This window comes from Fundulus heteroclitus, chromosome 10, assembly GCF_011125445.2.
Source record: "Fundulus heteroclitus isolate FHET01 chromosome 10, MU-UCD_Fhet_4.1, whole genome shotgun sequence".
Classification (NCBI taxonomy): domain Eukaryota; kingdom Metazoa; phylum Chordata; class Actinopteri; order Cyprinodontiformes; family Fundulidae; genus Fundulus; species Fundulus heteroclitus.
In genome coordinates this window covers 4,148,632-4,170,813 of record NC_046370.1, presented here as the reverse complement: position 1 = coordinate 4,170,813, position 22,182 = coordinate 4,148,632, and the positions used below count along the sequence as shown (strand labels likewise).

The following is a 22,182-nucleotide window of genomic DNA, read 5'->3' as shown; positions in this document are numbered from 1 at the left end:
TTAATGAAATAATGAATTGACACAGTAAATGTCTTTCTTCTTTTTACTTATGAAAATATATTTTAAACGAAATTACCCGGAATTTAGAAAATTAAATATCTTACATTTGTAAATAAACCATAAACACACTCGAAGAAGTGGGCACAACTTAAAATAACTCAAATTACCTGTATAGCAATGTACAGTCAATAATGAATGTGTCTTAACTCAAAACCTTACAATTAAAGTTTCCCTTTAAAGTTCAAAAATCAAACCCTTGTTGTCCATCAGTCACTTTCAGAGCATTAACAAACAAACACAATAAGCAAAACCATCCAAGTCATTAGTAAATCCTAAGCTATGCCGGCTTTATAATAACTAAAATGATCCAAAAGTACCCGTTGCAGGCCTGAACGTCGCTTGTGTGCGTGGAGGCCTGAAAACTTAAACACTGGCCGCTTCACTCAATGAGCAAACAAAATAAATTGACTCTGTACCTGACTCGTTGTGTCGGAAGGTGAACAGTAGAGCGTTCATGTGCTCACAGCGTGGACCTGTCGTGGCTCGTGGCTCCGCACGCGCCTCCCGCATGGACCCCCGCAGCACCGAATCCCCCGGTCCCCACCGTGTAGTCGATCTCGGTCGTCTTTTCCAAACAACCACAACTCTTCCGGTGTCCAAGACGATTCTCGCCTCCAGATTCACAAAGAACAGCAGTCGTGTAGCTCACCAACGTGATAGCCACCCCTCCTCGCCGTCTTTTAACCTAGCGTGCTCTCGCGGGCGTCGCGTCAGTTTTCACAACAGTCCAGGTTGCGACTTCTTGAAAACAACAGAGGAAAAGTGTCCCACCGCACATAACTAAAGTCCACTGCTTTTATAAATGTTCTGGCCGAACACTTGACTGCAGCTGCCTTTCCTTAGCTAGGAAAAGTCTTTGCTTAGCTCATGCTAACTGGGAAGAGCAACCGAGCAGACTGACTCCTTCACCCCCTCCGTCGAACTTCCCCCTCTACTCCTCCCCTTCCTATTACGCAACAGTCCAAGGATCAGTATCCTTAACCAATTACAAATTAGTAAAATAATTTGGCAGTTATTAAATACAGAAATAAAATACAAATTTATACATAAAGGCATTTGACATAGGAATATTACTAGTGTTTGGAAATTGCTTTTTTTTTTAATGTTTAACATCACTTGAATTGAAATGAATGAACCCAAAATACAACACGGGCTACACTCTCCCCCACTCAAATGGTTTACATGTCCCTATGAAACCTAATTCCCATGAACAGGAATGAAAACATAATTTTAATAACACAGAAAATGAAACAACAAGTCCCTTAACCAATCTTTATGACTACACCCCTATGTACTATAGTCAAAGGCTGATCTTTAGGCTTCCCTGCCTCATCATAAGTTAGTCTGATAATAGGTTTAACCGACCTTTTTTCACGTTGGGGCGTTCGCTGAGGTTTGACTTCCTCTGTCACTCTGACTGGAGAATGTCTTTCAGGCTCTGTACTATCTATTTCTCCAGCAGACATTTCTACTTCATCGGCAGCATTGATGTCACCATCACAATAGTCGACAATGCCTTCTGACAACACATCACATTCATCCCCCTCGTGATCAGACACACTGCCCTGATCATCAGCAGCGTTCTGTACCTCACACTCATCATCTCTGTCTGAGACAGGATCCACCAGATCCTCAGGCTCTAACCTCCACCTGAATCTAGGTTGACATTCGAACTCAGAATCGCTAGATTCCTCATCCAGCGGGTAACCCACATCGCTTTGAGACCTTTTAGCCTGTGATTGATGGGTTACTGACTTTCTCTGACTCCTAGTCACAGCCCTGTTGGGTTTCTCTGGAACATCTAACTCCTCAGAAATTCTCACCAAACTTCCAATAGGCAAAATGTTGTCTCTGTGTATAGTCCTCAGCTTCCCCATCCCACTTTCGGGCTTCACCCGGTAGACAGGCAAATCAGGGAGCTTTTCCATGATCACATAAGGTACAGAGTTCCACCTACACTGCAACTTATGTTTCCCGTGCAACCCCAAGTTCTTCAGGAGCACTCGATCACCTTTGACTAAGGTTTGATTGCGTAGAGCTCTCTCATAGTTCTTCTTGTTTCTCACATGAACTTGAGTTGCAGACTTGGTAGCTAACTCGTAAGCACGCTTTAAGTCTCTTTTGAGATCTTCCACATAACGTGAATGACTGACTGGTTCTTGGTGATCAGTACCAAAACATACATCAATAGGCAATCTGGCCTCTCTGCCAAACATGATGTAATAGGGTGAAAACCCCGTAGCATCATTCTTGGTACTGTTGTACGCATGTACTAACTGACTCACATGACGACTCCACTGACGTTTGTGGGTATCTCTCAAGGTTCCCAGCATAGATAACAGCGTCCTGTTAAAGCGCTCCGGTTGTGGATCGCCCTGCGGATGATAGGGTGTCGTCCGCGACTTACGGATTCCCAAGGTTCTCAGAAGCTCCTGTATCAACCGGCTCTCGAAGTCACGCCCTTGGTCCGAATGAATTCGAGCTGGAAGACCATAGTGAACGAAGAACCTTTCGACCAAGACCTTGGCAACAGTGACTGCTCGTTGATCTCTAGTCGGGTAGGCTTGCGCATAGCGACTGAAATGATCGGTCACCACGAGAATGTTAGAAACCCCACTGGAGTCAGGCTCTAGTGAGAGAAAATCGATACATACAAGTTCCATAGGTCCTGCAGAAGTAATCTGGTGTAATGGAGCAGCTCGTGGACATGGACTCTTCCATGTGACACACTTCCCACAGTTGCCTATGTATGTCTCAACAGTGTGACTCATCTTCGGCCAGTAGAACCTTTCTCTCATTAATTCTACTGTCCTCTCTACACCCAAGTGTCCCATGTCATCATGCAATGCACGACACACCTGTATTCTGAACTCTTCGGGTAAAAGCAGCTGACGGTGTTGTTTACCAGAAGCTTTGATTTTCACTCGGTAGAGTAATCCGTCTTCAATCTTTAGCTTGGTTCTCTCTCGTTTCAGCAAAGAAACATCGGCATCAGCAACATGAGAAGGCCAGCGACCTGTGTTCAAAGCCTCTCTTACGGTTTTGAGGACAGGGTCTTTGAGCTGAGCCCTTTGCAAGTCGTCAGGGGTCAACCGTTCTAGTTGTCCAACATTCAGGTGGGTTGCAAAACAATAGAGCTCAGGAACGCCCTCTGCAGGAACTCCTAGTCTTTCAGCCACACACACATCTTGTGCGTGCACTTGACTGCAAAGTGTTTTCACGTCACCCTGACCCAGTTTCTTCCAGGGCTCTGCTTCAACTTCAGACCAGTTACGTGAGAGTAAGTCAGCGCCAATGTTCACCTTTCCAGGGTGATACTTGACTTCAAAGTCATACATGGCTAGTGCTGCAAGCCACCTGTGACCTGTTGCGTTGAGTTTCCCAGTTGTCAGCACATAAGTGAGCGGATTGTTGTCAGTCATTACCGTGAATCTCACACCATATAGGTAATCATGAAATTTGTCCACCACGGCCCACTTGAGTGCTAGAAACTCAAGCTGGTGGATGTGATACTTCTGCTCAGCAGCAGTCAACCCTCTGCTGGCAAAGGCAACAGGACGGAGACCTTCAGGATAAACCTGGTGTAAGACTGCTCCTAAACCTTTAAGACTAGCGTCGGTGTGCAACACATAGTGCTTGTTAGGATCTGCAAACGCTAACACAGGCGCATTGGTAAGGCATCTGATAATGTCACGAAAAGCTTTTGTGCATGTATCAGTCCATCTTGATCCAAAAGGTTCAGCCTCCTTGAAGTACTGATGATCTTTTGTAACTGTAGACCTCTTGCCTTTCCTCACTGGAGGATACCCTTTGGTCAGGTCTGTCAAGGGCTTAACGATTGAGGAGTAGTTCGCCACAAATCTGCGGTAATAACCACAGAAGCCGAGGAATGACCTCAGTGACTTAAGGTCAGTAGGCTGTGGCCACTGAGTTACAGCTTCGACCTTAGCTGGATCTGCCGCAATCCCATCAGCAGAGACGATATGGCCGACATATTTGACTCTGGGCTGACAGAACTGGCATTTGTCTAAAGACACTTTTAGACCTACTTCCTCAAGACGGTCTAGTACTTTCATGAGTCTCTCCTCATGTTCTTCCAATGTAGCACCAAACACTATTAAATCATCGAGATAAACCAGGACTTGTAGCAAATTCATGTCCCCAACGGCCTTCTCCATAAGACGTTGAAACGTCGCAGGAGCTCCCATCACCCCTTGGGGCATACGCTCGAACTGATAGAAGCCGAGAGGACAAATGAACGCGGTCTTTTCTTTGTCTTCCTCCGCCATTGCGATTTGGTAGTAACCGCTACGAAGGTCTAAGACAGAAAACCATCGACTTCCTGCTAAACAATCCAATGCGTCATCGATGCGTGGTGTAGTGTATTGGTCTGGTATTGTCTTGCTATTCAGAGTCCGGTAGTCTATGCACATACGCACATTCCCGTTTTTCTTTCGCGCCACGACGATAGGCGAAGCGTATGGACTCCTTGACTCTTTTATCACTCCAGCGTCTAATAGCTCTCTGAGGTGTTTGCGTACGTCCTCTATATCCGCAGGTGCTAAGCGTCTGGATCTTTCACGAAACGGACGGGGATCGGTTAGACGAATGTTGGGCTCAACGCCTTTAGCTAAACCAACCTCCCATTCATGGAGTGAAAACACATTGCGTCGATGACAGAGTTTTCTCCGAAGTCTCTCTTTCCACTCATTGGGGATAGGAGAATCTCCAAAATCTATCAAATCTGGATCCAGTTCTTCAATGTTTTGACTATTCACTATAGGACTGGCCAAATCAGCTGACTGAACAGTACCTAGCGGAGTACCTGAAGATATAGTAACTTCCTTCTTGGTCTCGTTCTGAATCAACAGAGAGAAACAGTTAGGGTCAATGGCAGAAACAGGGGCAACTACGGGCTGAAACATCACACCGTGAGGCAGTGCTACTGTGTTACTGGTCTCCACCACGATTATGCCTTTAGGTGCTGTCTGGCCAAAATCCAGTTGACATGGTACACAGCGACTCTCTTGTGGGGTAAGTTTTAGGTCATTAGGACCCATAAACCTCACTAAACCCACCGAATCAACGTTCATGTCTTGGGCTTTGGGCAGCACCAGTTCTCTCTTTGGTTCAGCGTTACTAATTTTCAGGGCACGGGCTAAAGCTTCACCCTCTGGACGATCACACAGGTCAGCGAGTCTGTGGAACAAATTAGCATTTGTGCCTAGTATGACTGGGACCTGATCTGGTGTGTTCGGCCCAGGGCAAATCAGTGCCAACACTGACAGCGTCTCTGACTTTCCAGTTAGCTCCTTTGGAAACTGCATGTCCACTACAATGTATCCTGAGTAAGGATAGCTTGTATCACTTAGTCCCCAAATGGCTAAGCCAGACACTGGTTGTATGGGTATATCGGACAAGTGCTCTTCGTAAAATTTCTGGAAAATGATTGTTACTTGAGACCCACTATCCAATATGGCTGTGCAGGGGTTGTCGTTCACTCTCACTTGCACTGTAGAAGGTGGACCAATGAGACCTTTAGGAAGCGGGGCATTTGTGTTAGTGCATGCTTCCTGTTTTTTAGAGAAACAGTTGGTGGTCTCACTGTTTGAGTCGCCATCGCAAGACTGTTTGCCTTTAGCCTTGTTTAGCGACGCTATGAGTCTCTTAATGACTCTTTTCTCATTCTCTGCAGATGAACACTGGGTGGCGATATGGCCATCTTCCCCACATCTGTAACAGAATCGCTCACCAGTTCTAGGACTCTGTGCTGGTTTAAAACCCTGACTTTGGCTCTTAGTCCCAACTGCGGCTACAGTAACCGAAGGCTCAGTTGTATTTCTCTCTTTGGACTTCAACTTTTTACTTAACTTCTGAACTTTCTTTCTTAAAGCAATAGCTTCAGACTTGTCACTGCCAGAGTGATTCGAACTAGGCATAGGTGCATGAGCACTGGCTCCTTCATTTGCTGCACACTTGCTCATCTCACACACTTGAGCTTTCAAAGCTTTAAAATCAGCCTTTAGCACTTCTATGTCGACATCATTGTCAACTGAGTCATTACAAACAGCAACACTCCGAATACGTGCGTTCACCTTCTTTCGTGTTAGCTGGTATTCTTCTTCGGCTCTGATCTCAGACAATAAGTCAAGAAAATTGGGGGGTTTACTGCGCCTCTCTTTCAAACGTAACTGTAGTAGCATCAAGTCTGAGTCGATTGCACCCCGAAGCAGCTGTTCAACACGCACTTTGTCTTTATCACTAGCTGAGACCCCTCCTTTCTTCACCACTTTAGCCAGAAAAGGTTCAATTCTGCGAATGTATTCTGACAACTTCTCACCAGACTTCTGCTGTATGAGCCGGAAAGAAAAGTACAGGTCTTCCGCAGACTCAGCGGAACCAAATGCACTGTCTAACGCATCGAGGAACTCTTGGGCTGTGGCTCCTTGCTTACTGAGGCGTACTGACTTGACAATTTCGAGAGCAGGTCCTCGCAAGCACTCCAGAATTCGCCGCCTCTTCTCATGTTCATTGAGTTCACTCTCCTGAACCATCAATGTTGCCTGCTCTAGCCAATATTCTAGAGATTCCTCCCCTGTTGGGGTGGGAGTGACTCCTGAGTAGATCCGCAGGCGGCGATAACCATGGCTTTCAGCCTGACTTTTAGTAGTTCGACTGACAACGTCAACCATGGCACGCAAAACTGACTCATCAGTGGGAGACATGCTTTGAACATCAGCAAGGGTCTTTCCCTCGGACATTAGAAAACGTTGCAACTTGGCTGAAAAATCCTCAGCAGGAGCAGAAGTAGTGGGTTCCTGGGCATAAGTTATGATCTTCCAAATAGCCCCATCTTTAGGTCGGACTTCAGGAGGAACTACTCTTGGATCAATGACTTCTTTGCATTCACAGAGAACTAACACGCCATCACCATCACTATAGGGCTTGGTTCCCCTTACTCTCACACGACCCCAGCATCGAACTGTGTGTAGCTCTTCTTCGATTTTGGCAACTTCGAGATCTTTACCCACCCCCACCACTAGTACGGCATGAGCAACATCAATAGTTTCAGTATCACACCACTCATTAAGCTCTGCCTGCAACTTGCTATCAGCCATGACTGAAAATAGAAATTCTAAATATCAATGATAATGTTCAAAAATGCACTAGAACTACAGAAACCCAAATTACAAACTTCTCATAACAATCCCAGCGGTGCCTCCATTTTATGTAGCGCCCCCTTGCCTACATTACTGGCAAAACATCCAAAAGCATGTAAAATAACCAAATATGGGACGCCCTGAGTTCTTATCAATTAAAAGATGATAAAACTGTAGTCGTTGTTAGATTAATTATGAGTTTCTTTATAAATGCCTTGTAAATATACCCAGTTTTTACCCAAGAAGAAATCTGTTAATGAAATAATGAATTGACACAGTAAATGTCTTTCTTCTTTTTACTTATGAAAATATATTTTAAACGAAATTACCCGGAATTTAGAAAATTAAATATCTTACATTTGTAAATAAACCATAAACACACTCGAAGAAGTGGGCACAACTTAAAATAACTCAAATTACCTGTATAGCAATGTACAGTCAATAATGAATGTGTCTTAACTCAAAACCTTACAATTAAAGTTTCCCTTTAAAGTTCAAAAATCAAACCCTTGTTGTCCATCAGTCACTTTCAGAGCATTAACAAACAAACACAATAAGCAAAACCATCCAAGTCATTAGTAAATCCTAAGCTATGCCGGCTTTATAATAACTAAAATGATCCAAAAGTACCCGTTGCAGGCCTGAACGTCGCTTGTGTGCGTGGAGGCCTGAAAACTTAAACACTGGCCGCTTCACTCAATGAGCAAACAAAATAAATTGACTCTGTACCTGACTCGTTGTGTCGGAAGGTGAACAGTAGAGCGTTCATGTGCTCACAGCGTGGACCTGTCGTGGCTCGTGGCTCCGCACGCGCCTCCCGCATGGACCCCCGCAGCACCGAATCCCCCGGTCCCCACCGTGTAGTCGATCTCGGTCGTCTTTTCCAAACAACCACAACTCTTCCGGTGTCCAAGACGATTCTCGCCTCCAGATTCACAAAGAACAGCAGTCGTGTAGCTCACCAACGTGATAGCCACCCCTCCTCGCCGTCTTTTAACCTAGCGTGCTCTCGCGGGCGTCGCGTCAGTTTTCACAACAGTCCAGGTTGCGACTTCTTGAAAACAACAGAGGAAAAGTGTCCCACCGCACATAACTAAAGTCCACTGCTTTTATAAATGTTCTGGCCGAACACTTGACTGCAGCTGCCTTTCCTTAGCTAGGAAAAGTCTTTGCTTAGCTCATGCTAACTGGGAAGAGCAACCGAGCAGACTGACTCCTTCACCCCCTCCGTCGAACTTCCCCCTCTACTCCTCCCCTTCCTATTACGCAACAGTCCAAGGATCAGTATCCTTAACCAATTACAAATTAGTAAAATAATTTGGCAGTTATTAAATACAGAAATAAAATACAAATTTATACATAAAGGCATTTGACATAGGAATATTACTAGTGTTTGGAAATTGCTTTTTTTTTTAATGTTTAACATCACTTGAATTGAAATGAATGAACCCAAAATACAACACGGGCTACACATAAGATGCAAAGGAAAGCAATATTGGAGTGTTATCAATATAAAGAGGCTCATATGTGTAACAAATCTGCAGATTGCAACAACGCGATATTGTGTCCATGCTGAGCTACTGAGCTACATAGCCCGACCTGATGGTCTGTGTTCCCAAAAGATGATTGGTAAAATGGGGAAAAAACTAAAGGAGTGGTCAGTTATGTGTAATATACTGTATTGTGAGTATTTTTGAATGAAAAATGATGAGGCTTGGACATCATATTTGTCTAGCTTACAGGTAAAAAGGACATTTCTATACCTGAATCTGGTTCAGTGTAGTTCTCACATCTCTGTTTTTACCGTGAATCTCATAAATGGCAGTTAAACTTATCTCAGTAAAGAGTGGGTACAGATGAATGCGTTTGCCTTATTTCTCAGTCATCTGATTAAGATGCTGAAGAAACCCACGACCAACTCGGACTTGCTGTTTTCAAACAACATCCCAAGCTTTGAATATCTCAAAGAGACTTGTGTGATCCATTCATTGTGGGTGGCTTGCACAGCATTAACAGCAAGCAACACACACACTCAACCGCACACTTAAGGGAAACTTTGTGTGACCAGGTAACCTAATATGCATGTTTTTGAACTGTGGGAGGAACCTAGAGCGCCCAGTGAGAACTCCCACATGCAAGAGGAGAGTGTCCAGAATCCATGAAGAAAGACCCCAGGCCAGGGTTAAAACCCATGGGGTTCCTGCAGCAAGAAGCCAGTTCTAAGAGCTGCACCACTGTGCAGTCCAGGGTCAAATCTATTTGAACAGTGGGCTAATTATTTATCATTTGCAGTTTGACTGTAGAAAGGCCATGGTACAACTGCAAACCCACCAAGATTAGCTTTTCACCCAAACCGACTGACCAGGAAAGGAAAACATTGATTGGTGCAGCCAAGAGGTGGGAGTGTCTGTTGACCGAGCAAATATAAGTTGTGCACTCCGTAAATCTGTAACAAAAAAAGAAATTGGTAAGAAATTCCATATTAGGGTGCTACAACCAATCTAGGGAAAACGGCAAGCCTGTGGAAAAAGGTGCTTTGTCCATGTGGCACAAAATGTAACTTTGTAGTCTAAATGCAAAGGGCTAAGTGAGGCAGAAAACGTACACGGCACATCACCCTGAACGGCATAACCCCACCATGAAGCACAGAGATGGCAAAACCATGCCGTGGTCACATAAAGAAGGAAACTGCTCCAACTGGATGTAGAGTTTATATGATGTGTGTCACCAGAATTGTGGTATGTTGGGAATAATTACAAACATTTAAAAGTCTTAAATGGATACATTATCATAGTCTGAATGTTTTTGGGGTTTTTTTTGTTTTTTTTTTTAAGAAAAAACATTAATTTAACAGGTCAAAGATTGTGGGGTAATAATTTAACATTTACAGCCTGATCTCAAACAGGCCTGAAGTTTTCCACACAAAAAAAAAAAAAAACCTTAACAAAGATCCTTGCTCCTTTGACACACGTGAAGGTGATGTTAATGTTATCGCTGACCTCTAGTGGTGACATGGAGAGGAAAGGCGGAACCAGAAAGGTAAAACGTGGAATAAAGCAGATCTCTGAGAAAACCAGAAACCAAAGCCTAGAAATAATCTTGTTTCGGATTAAATTTTATTTGGAGTCTCCAAACCCATAATCATAGTTCAGGGACGTGTTAAGACTCACTACATTAGCTTGCAGAGGTCATCCTGTGGGCTTTATGAATGTGATATTTATGCATTACCTGGACTTCATGCTCTGGCTCCATTTTTCACTAATTGCTTCCTTTGTTCATCTTTTCATTGTGTCTGTTCCCCCTGAACCTCCCTTTACTCTCACCTGCACTCCTCTGTCAGCCACATCCCTCCCCAGTTTGTTTATTACTTGGCTGCCTAATGTAATACCAGGGCAACTTCTCGCACAGGCCGTCTGGAAGCTTAGTAATCGCGCGAGGCAACCCCCCCCCCTCTGCTCAACTCCGGTAATGAACTCACAGCCGACTTGTTCCGTTAATCACGCGGCGACATATTGTTTCCAGGAAGCCATTCAGGAGAATGCATATTCTTCTTTGTTTTGACCCACTGGCTGTCTGACTTGCAGGCTGTAGGGCACGGAGCCCGGGTTGTGATGCAGAGCAGCTTTCTTGGCCGGTGAAGTCGGGCAGTGCTCCCAGCATCAGGCAACAAGGAGAGAGAAAGCGGGTGTGTGGGTGGGTGGGGGGGTGGGGACCATTCCTGCATTTTCAACAAAAAGAATGTCTCCTGGCAACAAAATGCTCCCTCTGTGATTAAGGCAGCTTTGTTTAGGCAAGCCATTAGAGAATGCTTATCATTTGCGCCCGAGCCACATTGTTGCACTATGTGTCACTTCTGGGATAAGTGACTTCGGTTGAAGAAGAGTGCAGTTTTGTGTTGAGCTACTTTCCCCTCCTGTGCCAGCTTCTGATTGGCTGATGCGGCTCAACGCCAAGAAAGAGGAGTCTAAAACCCTGAGGGCTCCGGATTGGTTGCTTCTGCTTACCTTTAAACGCCTGCTCTGTTTGTTCAGGTACGAGCTCCCTCAGTACGGCAGTCGCAGGAAGCTGATCTCACCCTCCGGCCTTTACGACGAGTACGGAGAGGTCGTGGTCGACGACAACGGCAGCTACTACTACAGCCCACAGGAGTCTGATGGAGAGGTAAGGTCGGGATGACGTGGGAAGACTGCCTGATGTCAGATGTCTAAGAAAAATTATCCCTGGCTAAGTCGACAGGAGGTTTCAGTTAAAAAAAAAAAAAGTTAGTTTATTCTTTGGAGTTTTTGTGATTAATGGAAGTCACGAAGATGGTTAAAACTCACACGTGTATCTAGTTGCACACAAGTAATGAAATAAAATAAAGAAAATTAGTTTTACACCCAATTTCATTTTTAGTTTTGTCCTGGTCCAGCTGACCCTTGCAAAGTCTGACAGATTAGGACCCCAGATCAAAACAAATTAACGGACTGATCTTCTGCTGGAAGACTCTTATTGGAGTGTTATAATCTCAGAGAAGTCTGGACCTTTATTAGAAATCCCCGCTTGTCAAAGAGGGTCCAAACTAAGCCTGATCAGTACTGAACAATGAAAGGGACCATTTGTGACCCGCAAAAAGTCAGCTAAGAAATGACCAAAAGTTAGCTATAAAATGGTCAAGGGGTAAAATGAAGAACAGCCGGAATCATAAAATGATTGCAGATTTTTTTTTTTAAGCAATTTCAGTATTTTCATAAAGTAGCTCAATCTCACACACCAGCAGGAAAGATAATAACAATGTACTAAGCGCTCCCTTTTCAAATATTTATCAGACATGAGCTTTTCTCTCGCAAGATCTCAAATTGTGTGTATAATTTGCACAAAAATATTAACCCATCCATAAGAGTACTGAACAATGCCTTTCAAAAGTTTTCACCCCCTTGACATTTGTCATGATTTGTTGCCTCACAACCTAGAATTAAAATGTTTGAGAGTTTACATAACATGACACACATTTAAATGTTTCCTCTTAAATGCTTTTTTTTTTATATATATATATATCTGGAGCGTGTAACGAAAATAATTTCCCTCTGGGATTATTAAAGTATTTCTGATTCTGATTTTGATGGAGACAACTCAAGTGTTGCTTTAGCCACCACCGTGCTAAAACTCAAAATATGCCGTCTTATTTTTAGCACTCAACAAGTTTTTGGCCTCTCTTTCATAAAGTTCAGCTCTATGGAGTGCTTATAGTACTTGTAGCATATTGTAGGTTATTGTGGTCCTATGGACAGATCCTTCAGTCTCTGCTGTGGAGCTCTGAAGCTCCTCCAAGGTTACCTTTGTTCTCTGTGAGGCCTCTCTGATTAATACTATTTTGGCCCGGTCTGTGAGTTAGGGTGGGTGGTCCTCTTTTGGAAGATTTGTTGTGGTACCAAGTTTTTTCCATTTAGGGATAAAGGATTTGATGGCGCTCCGGAGGAACCAAGAGTTAGATATTTTTGTCTAACCCCACCCTGACTTGTACTTCTCAACAACCTTGTCCCTGACTTGTCTGGAGAGCTCCTTGGTCTTCATGGTGTGATGCCCTTTGCTTAGTGGTGCTGCAGCCTTTTGTGCCCTTCAGAAAAGTTGTTTATACTGATACAAGTGGACTTCACTTCACTAAAAATGTGACTTTTGAAGTCAATTGGCTGCACCAGCACATGTTATACATATACATGTCAATTTGTTAGTTTTTTTTATTTTCTTTCAATTCTTATTTTATATATTTTCTTCTCATTTCACTTCACCGACTTACACTATTTTTGTGCAGACCCATCACATGAAATATGTTTTTTAAATATACGTTACAAGTTAGATTGTAATAAAATAGGCAAAAAGCCCAGGGGTTTGAATACTTTTTGCAAAGCACTGTATGTGAGCACTCTCTAATGGCCTGGGTGCCCAAAGCAGCTGCTTGGTTTCTTAATGCCACAAGCCTGCTTCGGGCAATAATATATGCAATTTATGATATTTAGTGTATATAACTAGATATTTTACAAATATAAATGTATAATGTGGGTAAAATCTTCTTAGTTTTCCCCTTTCAATACAAACAAAAATAAACGAAGGCTTGTGGTCTCACACCATTTGTTTTTTTGTTACGGTGATATAATAACAAAACTAAAGATAATATATGACTTAACACAAGGCGATGATTTTGAAATTCCTTTGAATACTGTTGGGTTCAAAACTGCAGTATTAACTCAAAAAAGCGCTGAGTTAATAATAATAATAACTGATTCCATCAAAATTTTAATTGGCAGGTTAGAACACAAAGACCATCAGAAATCAATATCAGCATGAAAACTGATTGGTGCGTCATGGAACCCTGAATTGTGAAAAGCTGGGAGGGAAAGCTTTTCGTCCCTTTGCAAAGTACAAATCAAATCAGCAATGTATTGTTTCATGTTTTTTTTTTCTTTTAATTGCATGACAACCCAACACACCAAACCATTGGACTTGAAGGACATTCCACGAAAAGTGAGAATGTGGATCATATCCATTCGCTGATAACACAGTCCCAGCGACCAAAAGGACTTTAAAGGATTTGATTATCTCACATTCAACAGGATTTTAAACCGTAGTAGGAAACAGCAGACATTGTTCTGAGAATAGGAATAAAACCAGTGTAATATTATGAAGATCTGATGACATTGGTTGACGTTGTGTAAATGTGCGCCTCAGGCTGTACCACACGCAGCCCGTCGGTGTAAAGGTGTCATTTTAAACGTATTGCAGCAGTAAGCAACGGTGTGGAACAATGCTGGTTCTCTCTGGGCTTTTTCCTCTTAATATTCTCCACATGCTCTCTGCTGAGGACAGGTCAGGACTCCAGGCAGACCCCGTCAGTGCACGGTGCCTCTGCAATCATGCATTCGTAATGTGTGCAGAATGTGGCTTTGCATTGTGTTGTTGACAAGGTTAGATGAGGTGCAGACAAAGCATCCTTTCTGCAACTTTTAATTGGAACTTGTGGAAGTGGCTCGGTGTTGTTGTGCTTGACAAAGGATTCCCTTAGTAATTCCTGGCCTACTTGGTCGAATCAGCTATTGATGAAAGGCTGTTGGTGATGCAGCGAAGGACTTGAGATAACATTTTGATGAATTTTTCATGCCTTTTTGTCCACAAATTATAAATAATCCGCCACGCTACTGCTGCCTATACTAGAGGAGACTGGTAATTTCCCCAGTTCACCATTTTGTACTTTTGAGGTTTTTGTTGTTTCATACCTGAATTTTTGAGTAATGAGTCTGTCCATAGCTGGGACCTTTTGCACTAGCGTTGACAACCAGTAATTTAAAGTACATCTATTTAGCAATTTATGCAGTCTTCGTTAAGGAAATTATATTTGTATGACACCCCAAAAAATGATTTAGGAGTGAAATTTGGCTTGATCAGATGTCATGATATTCTACAAGAGTTCTAAATAGGGATCAAAGCCATAATCTATGGACAAAGGGTCTATTTTGAATTAAATAAAAGGCGGCATGAAGTTCAGTCAGTGAGGTCACTCAGAAAATAAAGGTATTGCAAACACCATAACCCTTAGTTAAAGGGTAACTCACGTAAATGTAAAGGCATAACCCCGCCCCCAGATACCAAAATGCCACCAAAGTGAGTGGTGAGAGTTTATAGTAGTGCTTGTTGCTGCGTTGGTCAGGATGAGGGAAAGGGACATTTGGGGTGGTTTTGCCTCGAAACCGTCTCCAGCTCCGCGTTCACAATGATACATAGTTTTTAGCACTTTCTCACAAATAAACATCTGAAAATTGTGACATAAGATTAATAAGAGTTGCTACAGAGTGGCAGAGTAGGACTACGCTGCATCATAAAAAAAAAGATTGTTAAGATATTGGTAAATGTTCGGATGGCAAAATGAATCCATGTCCGATACTCTGTGATTTCAGCGTTGCAGGTCCTGTGATCTGCGTCCCTGTGCAGGCATTCACTGCAGAGGCTTTACAGCCAGCAGGCTGAATATTACTCCTGCAGCGTGGGAAATAAAGACATCAGCGGTCAAAGAATACAGCTCCTGTTATTATTTATCTAACAACGGACGCCGGCAGTTTGGCACCAGCCGTCCAAGGTGCAACGCAAGAGTCCAAGCCTCGGGTCGATTGAGCTGTCCAGAGAGAGCGGCGCGACACGCCTGACGTTGGTTAGGCAGAAACTGATGTGCACTGATTACCGCGATGCATCCAATGGCCGCTGCTCTTCAGAGCATAATAGCCACCTTTTGTTGCGCACAGTGTTCACTATTAAACACCGTTATATTGTGATGATTATATTTCCGCAACATATTGTGCAGCCAAATGTTTTACATTTCTATTTGCAAAAAGGCTTGAAACAGCCTTTTTTTAAAATCTAATGCAAATACATGTAAGGTTATGGCTGTAACGCGGTGAAATAGTTTAAGGGGTATGAGTACTTCTGCTAAGCGTTGCATTAACCTCTTGTATTTATCGTCACAATGACAGGTGAGGAGACAGTTCCCATGGAACAGATTAGACCCTCAAATCGGCTACCAAAATCCCCGTCCTCCACCCGCTCAACCTCCAAGAAAGACCCCGAAACCCCCAGAAGCCGGGGGGGACAAAAGACAGCAGGATGGTGGTAAAGCCAAAGGCTTGGGCATGGCTGCCAGGTTAAAGGCGGCCCTGGGAATGGCTGCGATGCCGACCCCCCAGGGTACTGCGTCGGCGCAGCCGCCGGCCGTCCACCTGCTGTGGAACAAAGGCAGAGTTGGACCCATGGACGACAAACGAGACGGAGAGGGCGTTCATCTAGGGAACGGGGAGGCAGGCAAGTCAGAAAATGCAAAGGGACAGAACGACGAGGCAATGGAAAGCAGCGGGGGGATAGAGCAGAGAGGAGAATCAGGGAATTGGGGAAGAGGCAACAGAAACAACATGACTAGGAATGGGATGAGAAACCCAGCAGTGCGAGGAGGAGGCACCAGGGCCGAGCACGGGGGGCAGCTCCCTGGCTCAGAGTCCTCTGGACGCTCCTTCAGCCTGGACGGAGGCTTGGTCATCAACGGGAGTTACTTCCAGACGTCCACCGAAGCAAGCGTGCCCGCAGCAGCAAGACAGCAGCTGAGCGAGGCTCTCAGTCTTATCTCCCTGGCCAGAAGGCTGCAGGGGCCCATCAGGCTGGGTGATGAACACCGGGACGACAGGAAACGCCGGAGCAGAGCAGGCAGCAGCAGGAAGATGAACGGCTCCATAGGCGATATGAGCGTTTCCGCAGCAGTGTCTGCTAGAGGCGCCAGGGGGAGGAGGTGGGAGGCAGAGGAGGAGAGCAGGGACAGCGAGGCCGGGCAGAGCGACTCAGAAACGGGCAGCAGCAGCAGAGGGTCTCCGTCAGAATTCAGTCCGTCTGACAGGAGCAGCCCGGCCTCGTCGGCCACAGCCCAGACGGACGTCACCGAATCGGAGCCGGAAACGGAGCCGGACGATGAAAGTCGGGGAGAGGCGAGAGCGGCGTCCGATTCTGACGAGGAGTCAGGGTCCGAGAGCGAAGATGAGGGGGCGGAGACGAGCAGGCAGAGGTCAAAAGGTCGTAGAAACGGCAGCACTGCCTCTAAAAGCTCCAGCCGTTCACGCTCTATAGCTCTGAGGCCCCAAACATCCAGGAGCGCGCGTGCCTTTAAGACATCTGGACGAGAAAGCGACAAAGACAGTGAGGAGGAGGAGGAGGGGAGGGGGGAAACCGTCAGATCCAGCAGGCGAGGAGGTTCAGGCCACAGCAAATTGAACATCAGCTCAGGTGTGATGGACGCCTCAGATGATTTGTCGCCCATCATGGAGGACACAGAGGAGGAGGAGAGAGGCAGGAGCCAGAGTGGGGGAAGACACAAAGAGGACGAGGAGAAGGATGCTTGGGGAAATGAATCAGCTGTTTGATCCTGCTCCTCAGTCCCCCCTCCTCCTGAGACGGACTGGTTTGCCACTAAGTAAGGACCCGGTGAGAAGGCCTGGTTTGAGTGTGCAGTTTTTTTCCTGAGTGGAATCCGCTGCTGCGATCTGTCCTCTACGTTTGCTGTTATTTATGCTCACAGGGGCTTTGATTTCCAGCATGTCCTGTGGTGCGCTGACGACTATCTTTTATCTGCTGTTCTGCATCTTTTATTCCCTGATAACTCTAATCGCAAATCAGCCTCTTAAAAAGACAAACAAACCAGCAAACAATTAATCTGTGTCAAATTAACATCTGTTTCTGACAACCTGTCGTTCTGGCACGAAAAGCTCCGGCGCTCCGTGGACAAGGCGTCGTTATTCCCTGATCTGGCTTTTAGAGCAGAGTTTTTACCTCCTTCGTCATCTCTCCTTGTGCGTGCGTCACTCTCCCGGGGATCGGTCCGCTCCCCCCCCCCACATCTGTTATCTGCAGGGCGAAAGGATGCTGCCGCTGGAGAGAGAAACAGAACTTACTCCTTCCCGCGTGCTATCAAGGTTAAGTGGCAAAACTGTGAGGGGTTACACTGTGTGAAAGCAGATTGGATTTATTTTTCACAAGTCTTTTTCATCCTGCAAAGTGTGTGTGTGTGTGTGTGTGTGTGTGTGTGTGTGTGTGTGTGTGTGTGTGTGTGTGTGTGTGTGTGTGTATAACAGCAGGACCAGCTCTAAGCTTCGACAGCGAAAAGGATAAAACGTTACCATCTTCTGTACGGCATATCTTCTGAAGGATTTCCTCTGTGCTTCATTATAACAAAATCTTAAGCGTCGGATAAACGGGAGGCTGCTTTGGCGTTAACGCTGTCGGCTTTAACCCACCTCGTGTTGGCCGGTGAATGAAACTTCTACTTTTCGAGGAAGGAAAACGGTGGAAATTACGCTCGGAATCAAAAGACCCTTCCGTCCTGCGCACAGGTTGAATCTCACGATCCGTTCTCGTTTGAAGGATCCGCAGAAGCGGATGTTGACAGGCCTCAGTGCAGCATGGAAGGCTTTACGCACAAGCGTCTTCCATTTTTAAATAAAGCTTTGGTTTACAGACGGTTTGCATTTCTTTAATGCTCGAAAATGATCCGATATTAACCTATCTATCTCCCATTAGTTTGAAATAACGAAGTTACATTAAGTCATTCGGCTTTTCAACTCTTTAATGAAGATGATTGAAGAAAACCATCAGTAGCAGGAAGATACTTGTATAAATGTAGAGATTGTCCTGTTTTCTGTCTGGAGTTAACTTCCACATAACGTACAAGCCCATATCATGATAGACCCGCCCTCATGGCTGAACGCTGGGAAGTCTGTTCCATGAAATGCTTTCTTTTATTTTCTAAACTTCCAAAACACTGTCATTATCCGTTTAAAAGGAACGGGGAGTTTAATCGTTTGGCGTCGGGTAATTATTTCCCTCAATGCTTGGGGATTTAAAAGGATGTATCCATTGTTTATGCAAAAATCCCTCTTGTGCTGTGATAATAATTAGCTCTCCTCCTTACATCTCATCTATCGTTCTGTCTGCCATGCTTTAGACGCTCCTCCACAGAAACATCATTCCCTCGGAAGATGTCAAAGAAATTCACCAAAAAGATTTCCGCTGTACATCTCTACAGCAACATCTGAATTTTAACCATTAAACACCCAAGTTTAAAGTCTTCATGTAGCAACAACAGATCCAGGGTTGCTCTGTTACATGCGATCTATCGTTGAGATTGAGTTTGTACTTTTTTTTTAAATACTTTTTCAGGACCGTCAAACAAACAAGCCCATATTCAGATGCAGCCAGCCTTGTGCATACAATGCACTAAATGGTTAATTTCTTTGTCTTGGTGAAAGAAAGAGAAACGATTCCTTCTGTCTATCGTGATATGTATAAAAAAACTGAAAAAATATTGAGCCATTTGGCTTCACAACTGGTTACTTAGAAGCTAAAAGTCCCTTTGGTGTTTGATTTTCTTATTATTTTTGAATTTGTCTCACTGCTAAATGCTTGAGAACTCCAGTTTTTCCTCCTAACTGACCAAACACCTACTTCAACACATTTTCCCATCTTTTTAGACTGTCCTCCTGCTGTGGCGTATCTACAAAGTGCCAAACTTTAACTCCCTGGCATGGCGCTCACATTTTCCATTAAACACGTAATGAAAAAGCAGATCACTCTTGCTTGTAAGTTTGTTTCCCTTCAGGAGGCTAGTCTCTGTAAAAACTCAGTCATTAGAGGATGTCATTTGTCTTTTGGCGAGGCAACTTGGAAGCAACTTGTATTTTTTTTTTCTTCCCTGAGGAGGAGAGAGGGGAAAACAACAGCTAAGTCAGCTGACGTTTCAACATTTCACAAATGAAAAAAACATCTAGAAAGTTTTGCAAGTTTTTAAATAATTGAAGCGGTAACACCTCTTAGCCTTATAAGATGGCATTTATAGGCTTTGTATTTCCTGAAGCAATATTTCTCGGCTGCCCAATTGAGAAACAACACATATTTAAATCAACTCGGAGGTTTTTAAAAGATCGAGCGCTATTTAATCGAGCATTTAAATCTTATGTGGACCGAGATGAGATTTTATAACCAGGGTTCAAATTTTAGTGGCTTTAAGCACTGAAAGCTGAAAGCCAGTTGAAGGTCATTAAGAACCAACTGGGCGTCAAGAGTTGATCTCAAGAAATCTAAAAAGTATTAAAAGAATAATGCTAGCAGTGTATTTTCACTTCTATCTTTTCTTTTTTTCTTCTTTTTTTACAAGAAACAACATACAAGTATTTTTAAACTCTTAATTTTGTGTCAGTTCCGCAGCTTGACAACCCTTTGTGTCTTCCCTTAGCCTGGCGGTAGGAAACGACGGATCAAGCTGGTGGTTGACCCGGAGTACGAGACCAGCTCCACCGGCGAGGAGAGCGCGCCGGAGACCCAACGCAGCCGTTTATCCTCCACGCACAACAGCCACGTCAACGGGGGCATCTACGTGGCCCAGAACGGCTCCATCGTGCGCACCCGCCGATCGGTCAACGCTACGGGCCCCCCCCAGAGCACCGGCTCCACCAAGAACAATCTGAAGGCCAGCTCTCCCGTCTTCAGCTCACGGCTGGCCAAGCACTTTAGAAAACTGGACAAAATGGCCGCCACGCTGGAGGAGCGAGTCCCCCTGAGCACCCCCAAGGCCCCGGCAGGAGGCGGGCGCAACACACTGAGCACTTTCCAGAGCTGCAGAAGGGCGGCCCCGCCAACCGCCACCTCCTCCTTCTCTAACACTGACACCAAAACGCGGAACGTGTTGAACACGCGGCAGTCCAGCGCGTCTTTGGGGTCGACCAGCACCAACACCACAGGCCCCGAAAGCGTGGCGTCCAAACCCGACGTGCTCCCGGCGGTGCTGCGTGTCGCGGAGCAGCCCGAGGGCACGTCGGAGAGAGAGAGAGACGCGCCAACGGAGGGCGAGCTGGAGTCCAAGGCGGACGGGAGCAGCCACGCCGAGGCCGTCACGAGGGAGCCTCTGGAGTGCCCGAGTGACAGAACACAATCGGACGAGGAAGAGTTGTGGATGGGCCCCTGGAACAGCCTTCACATACCCATGACCAAGCTCTGACTGAGTCCGTCGCCACTGTGCTCGTTCCTGATTGCCAAGATCATTCAGTGTTTTCGGCATCATTTCTTTTCATTCTCTGTAAAACTAAGGGGGATGTTCCAGTAAAGCAAAAAAATATATATATATGAATTGATTTTTACTAGCTAAAAAAAAATTACTTGGCATACTTTGTCACTAGTGTCACATAACGTTTTTATTTTTAGGTTTGGGGAGAGGTGCTGAAAACACAGTATGAGCTATGAGATTTAAACGGCCATTTGCCAGTTTCAGCATTGAACTGTCTGTTTTTGCAATGTCTGTGTGTTCGATTCTGTGCGTCCCCTCAGCGCTGCAGCACCTTCAGATAGCTGGACCTAAGGTACAGTGGTTACACCGAAAATATTTCACTTTAACGGCGGTGGGGGTGTAAACTCGACCCTTCTCAACGGCCCTTTAAGCGACTGGTGTCTGTATGGAGCCGATCTTGTTTCGTTCAGGTTTATAAGGCCAATGGTGCAACTCGACTTGAAACTTGCCTGATGCATTTCATTGACACATGCAGTCTTGTATTGTTCACACTTGCCTTTTTATTCTTGTCAAGCTGCTTGGCAGACTCAATCCAAATAAAGTTTCAGTCTGTTGAAACAGGAACGTGTGGCTGCTGCACAAATCTATGTTCTGCTGGGTAAACCTGATGTTTAAAAGACTTTACAGCTAATTTCCACTCTTAAAGGAGCATCATATATATATATATGTATATATATATATATATATATATATATATATATATATATATATATATATATATATATACTGCTTCTACTAAATGAGATCTTAACTGTGAAACATTAAGCAGATGCTGACAATTAATCTACTCTACCTCTCAGGCAGTATGATAGTTATACGTATGAATGTAATAATTTACAGCTTTGAAATGATAACAGTCCAGAACCTCGCAGAGATCCGTTCATTATTTTCTATTTATCTTTTCCACAGCTGACTGTGTTTAGTGAGAGTTAAACACGTGAACGCAGGAGTTCTCTGTAATTTCCTGCGGGATGCACTTAGCAGAACACATCTCCCCCGTCAAGGTTCCTTATGATAAAGGTGGCCGAACTTTTTAATAGCAGAACACATTACAGTGAATTGTTTCATCTGGAGTCTGAAAGAGGAAGGCTCATTAACCTGCAGAATTACCAGCTTTTAAAACTGGTAATTTAATTTGACGACTGCATAATTTTGCGTTAAGGGACTCGAAAGACTGAGCTGTACTGGTGCTGATATTTGACACCGAGCGCTCCTTATTAAACAGAAATAGCTGACTGAGCCGCAGCGTAATATTTTAAACACTTTCTGGAAGGCTGGGCACATTTGAGCTACTGCTCCGGATTCAACCAAATGACCTGATTATGTCACTGACAGCTGTGTCCA

At 44.5% G+C, this 22,182-nt stretch overlaps 1 protein-coding gene across 2 annotated transcripts in view; it reads left to right on the top strand.

Annotated features, from left to right (window-relative positions):
- LOC105939409 (protocadherin-15) overlaps nt 1–21,398 on the top strand; it is a gene marked incomplete at its 5' end in the record, with an annotated part of 197,740 nt that extends 176,342 nt beyond the window's left edge. For both annotated transcript variants that reach the window (XM_036141816.1, XM_036141815.1), the window contains 2 exon segments: nt 11,252–11,381; nt 20,011–21,398. In XM_036141816.1, the coding sequence (XP_035997709.1) occupies nt 11,252–11,381; nt 20,011–20,772 (892 nt within the window).
- Between the last annotated feature and the right edge of the window lie 784 nt (nt 21,399–22,182).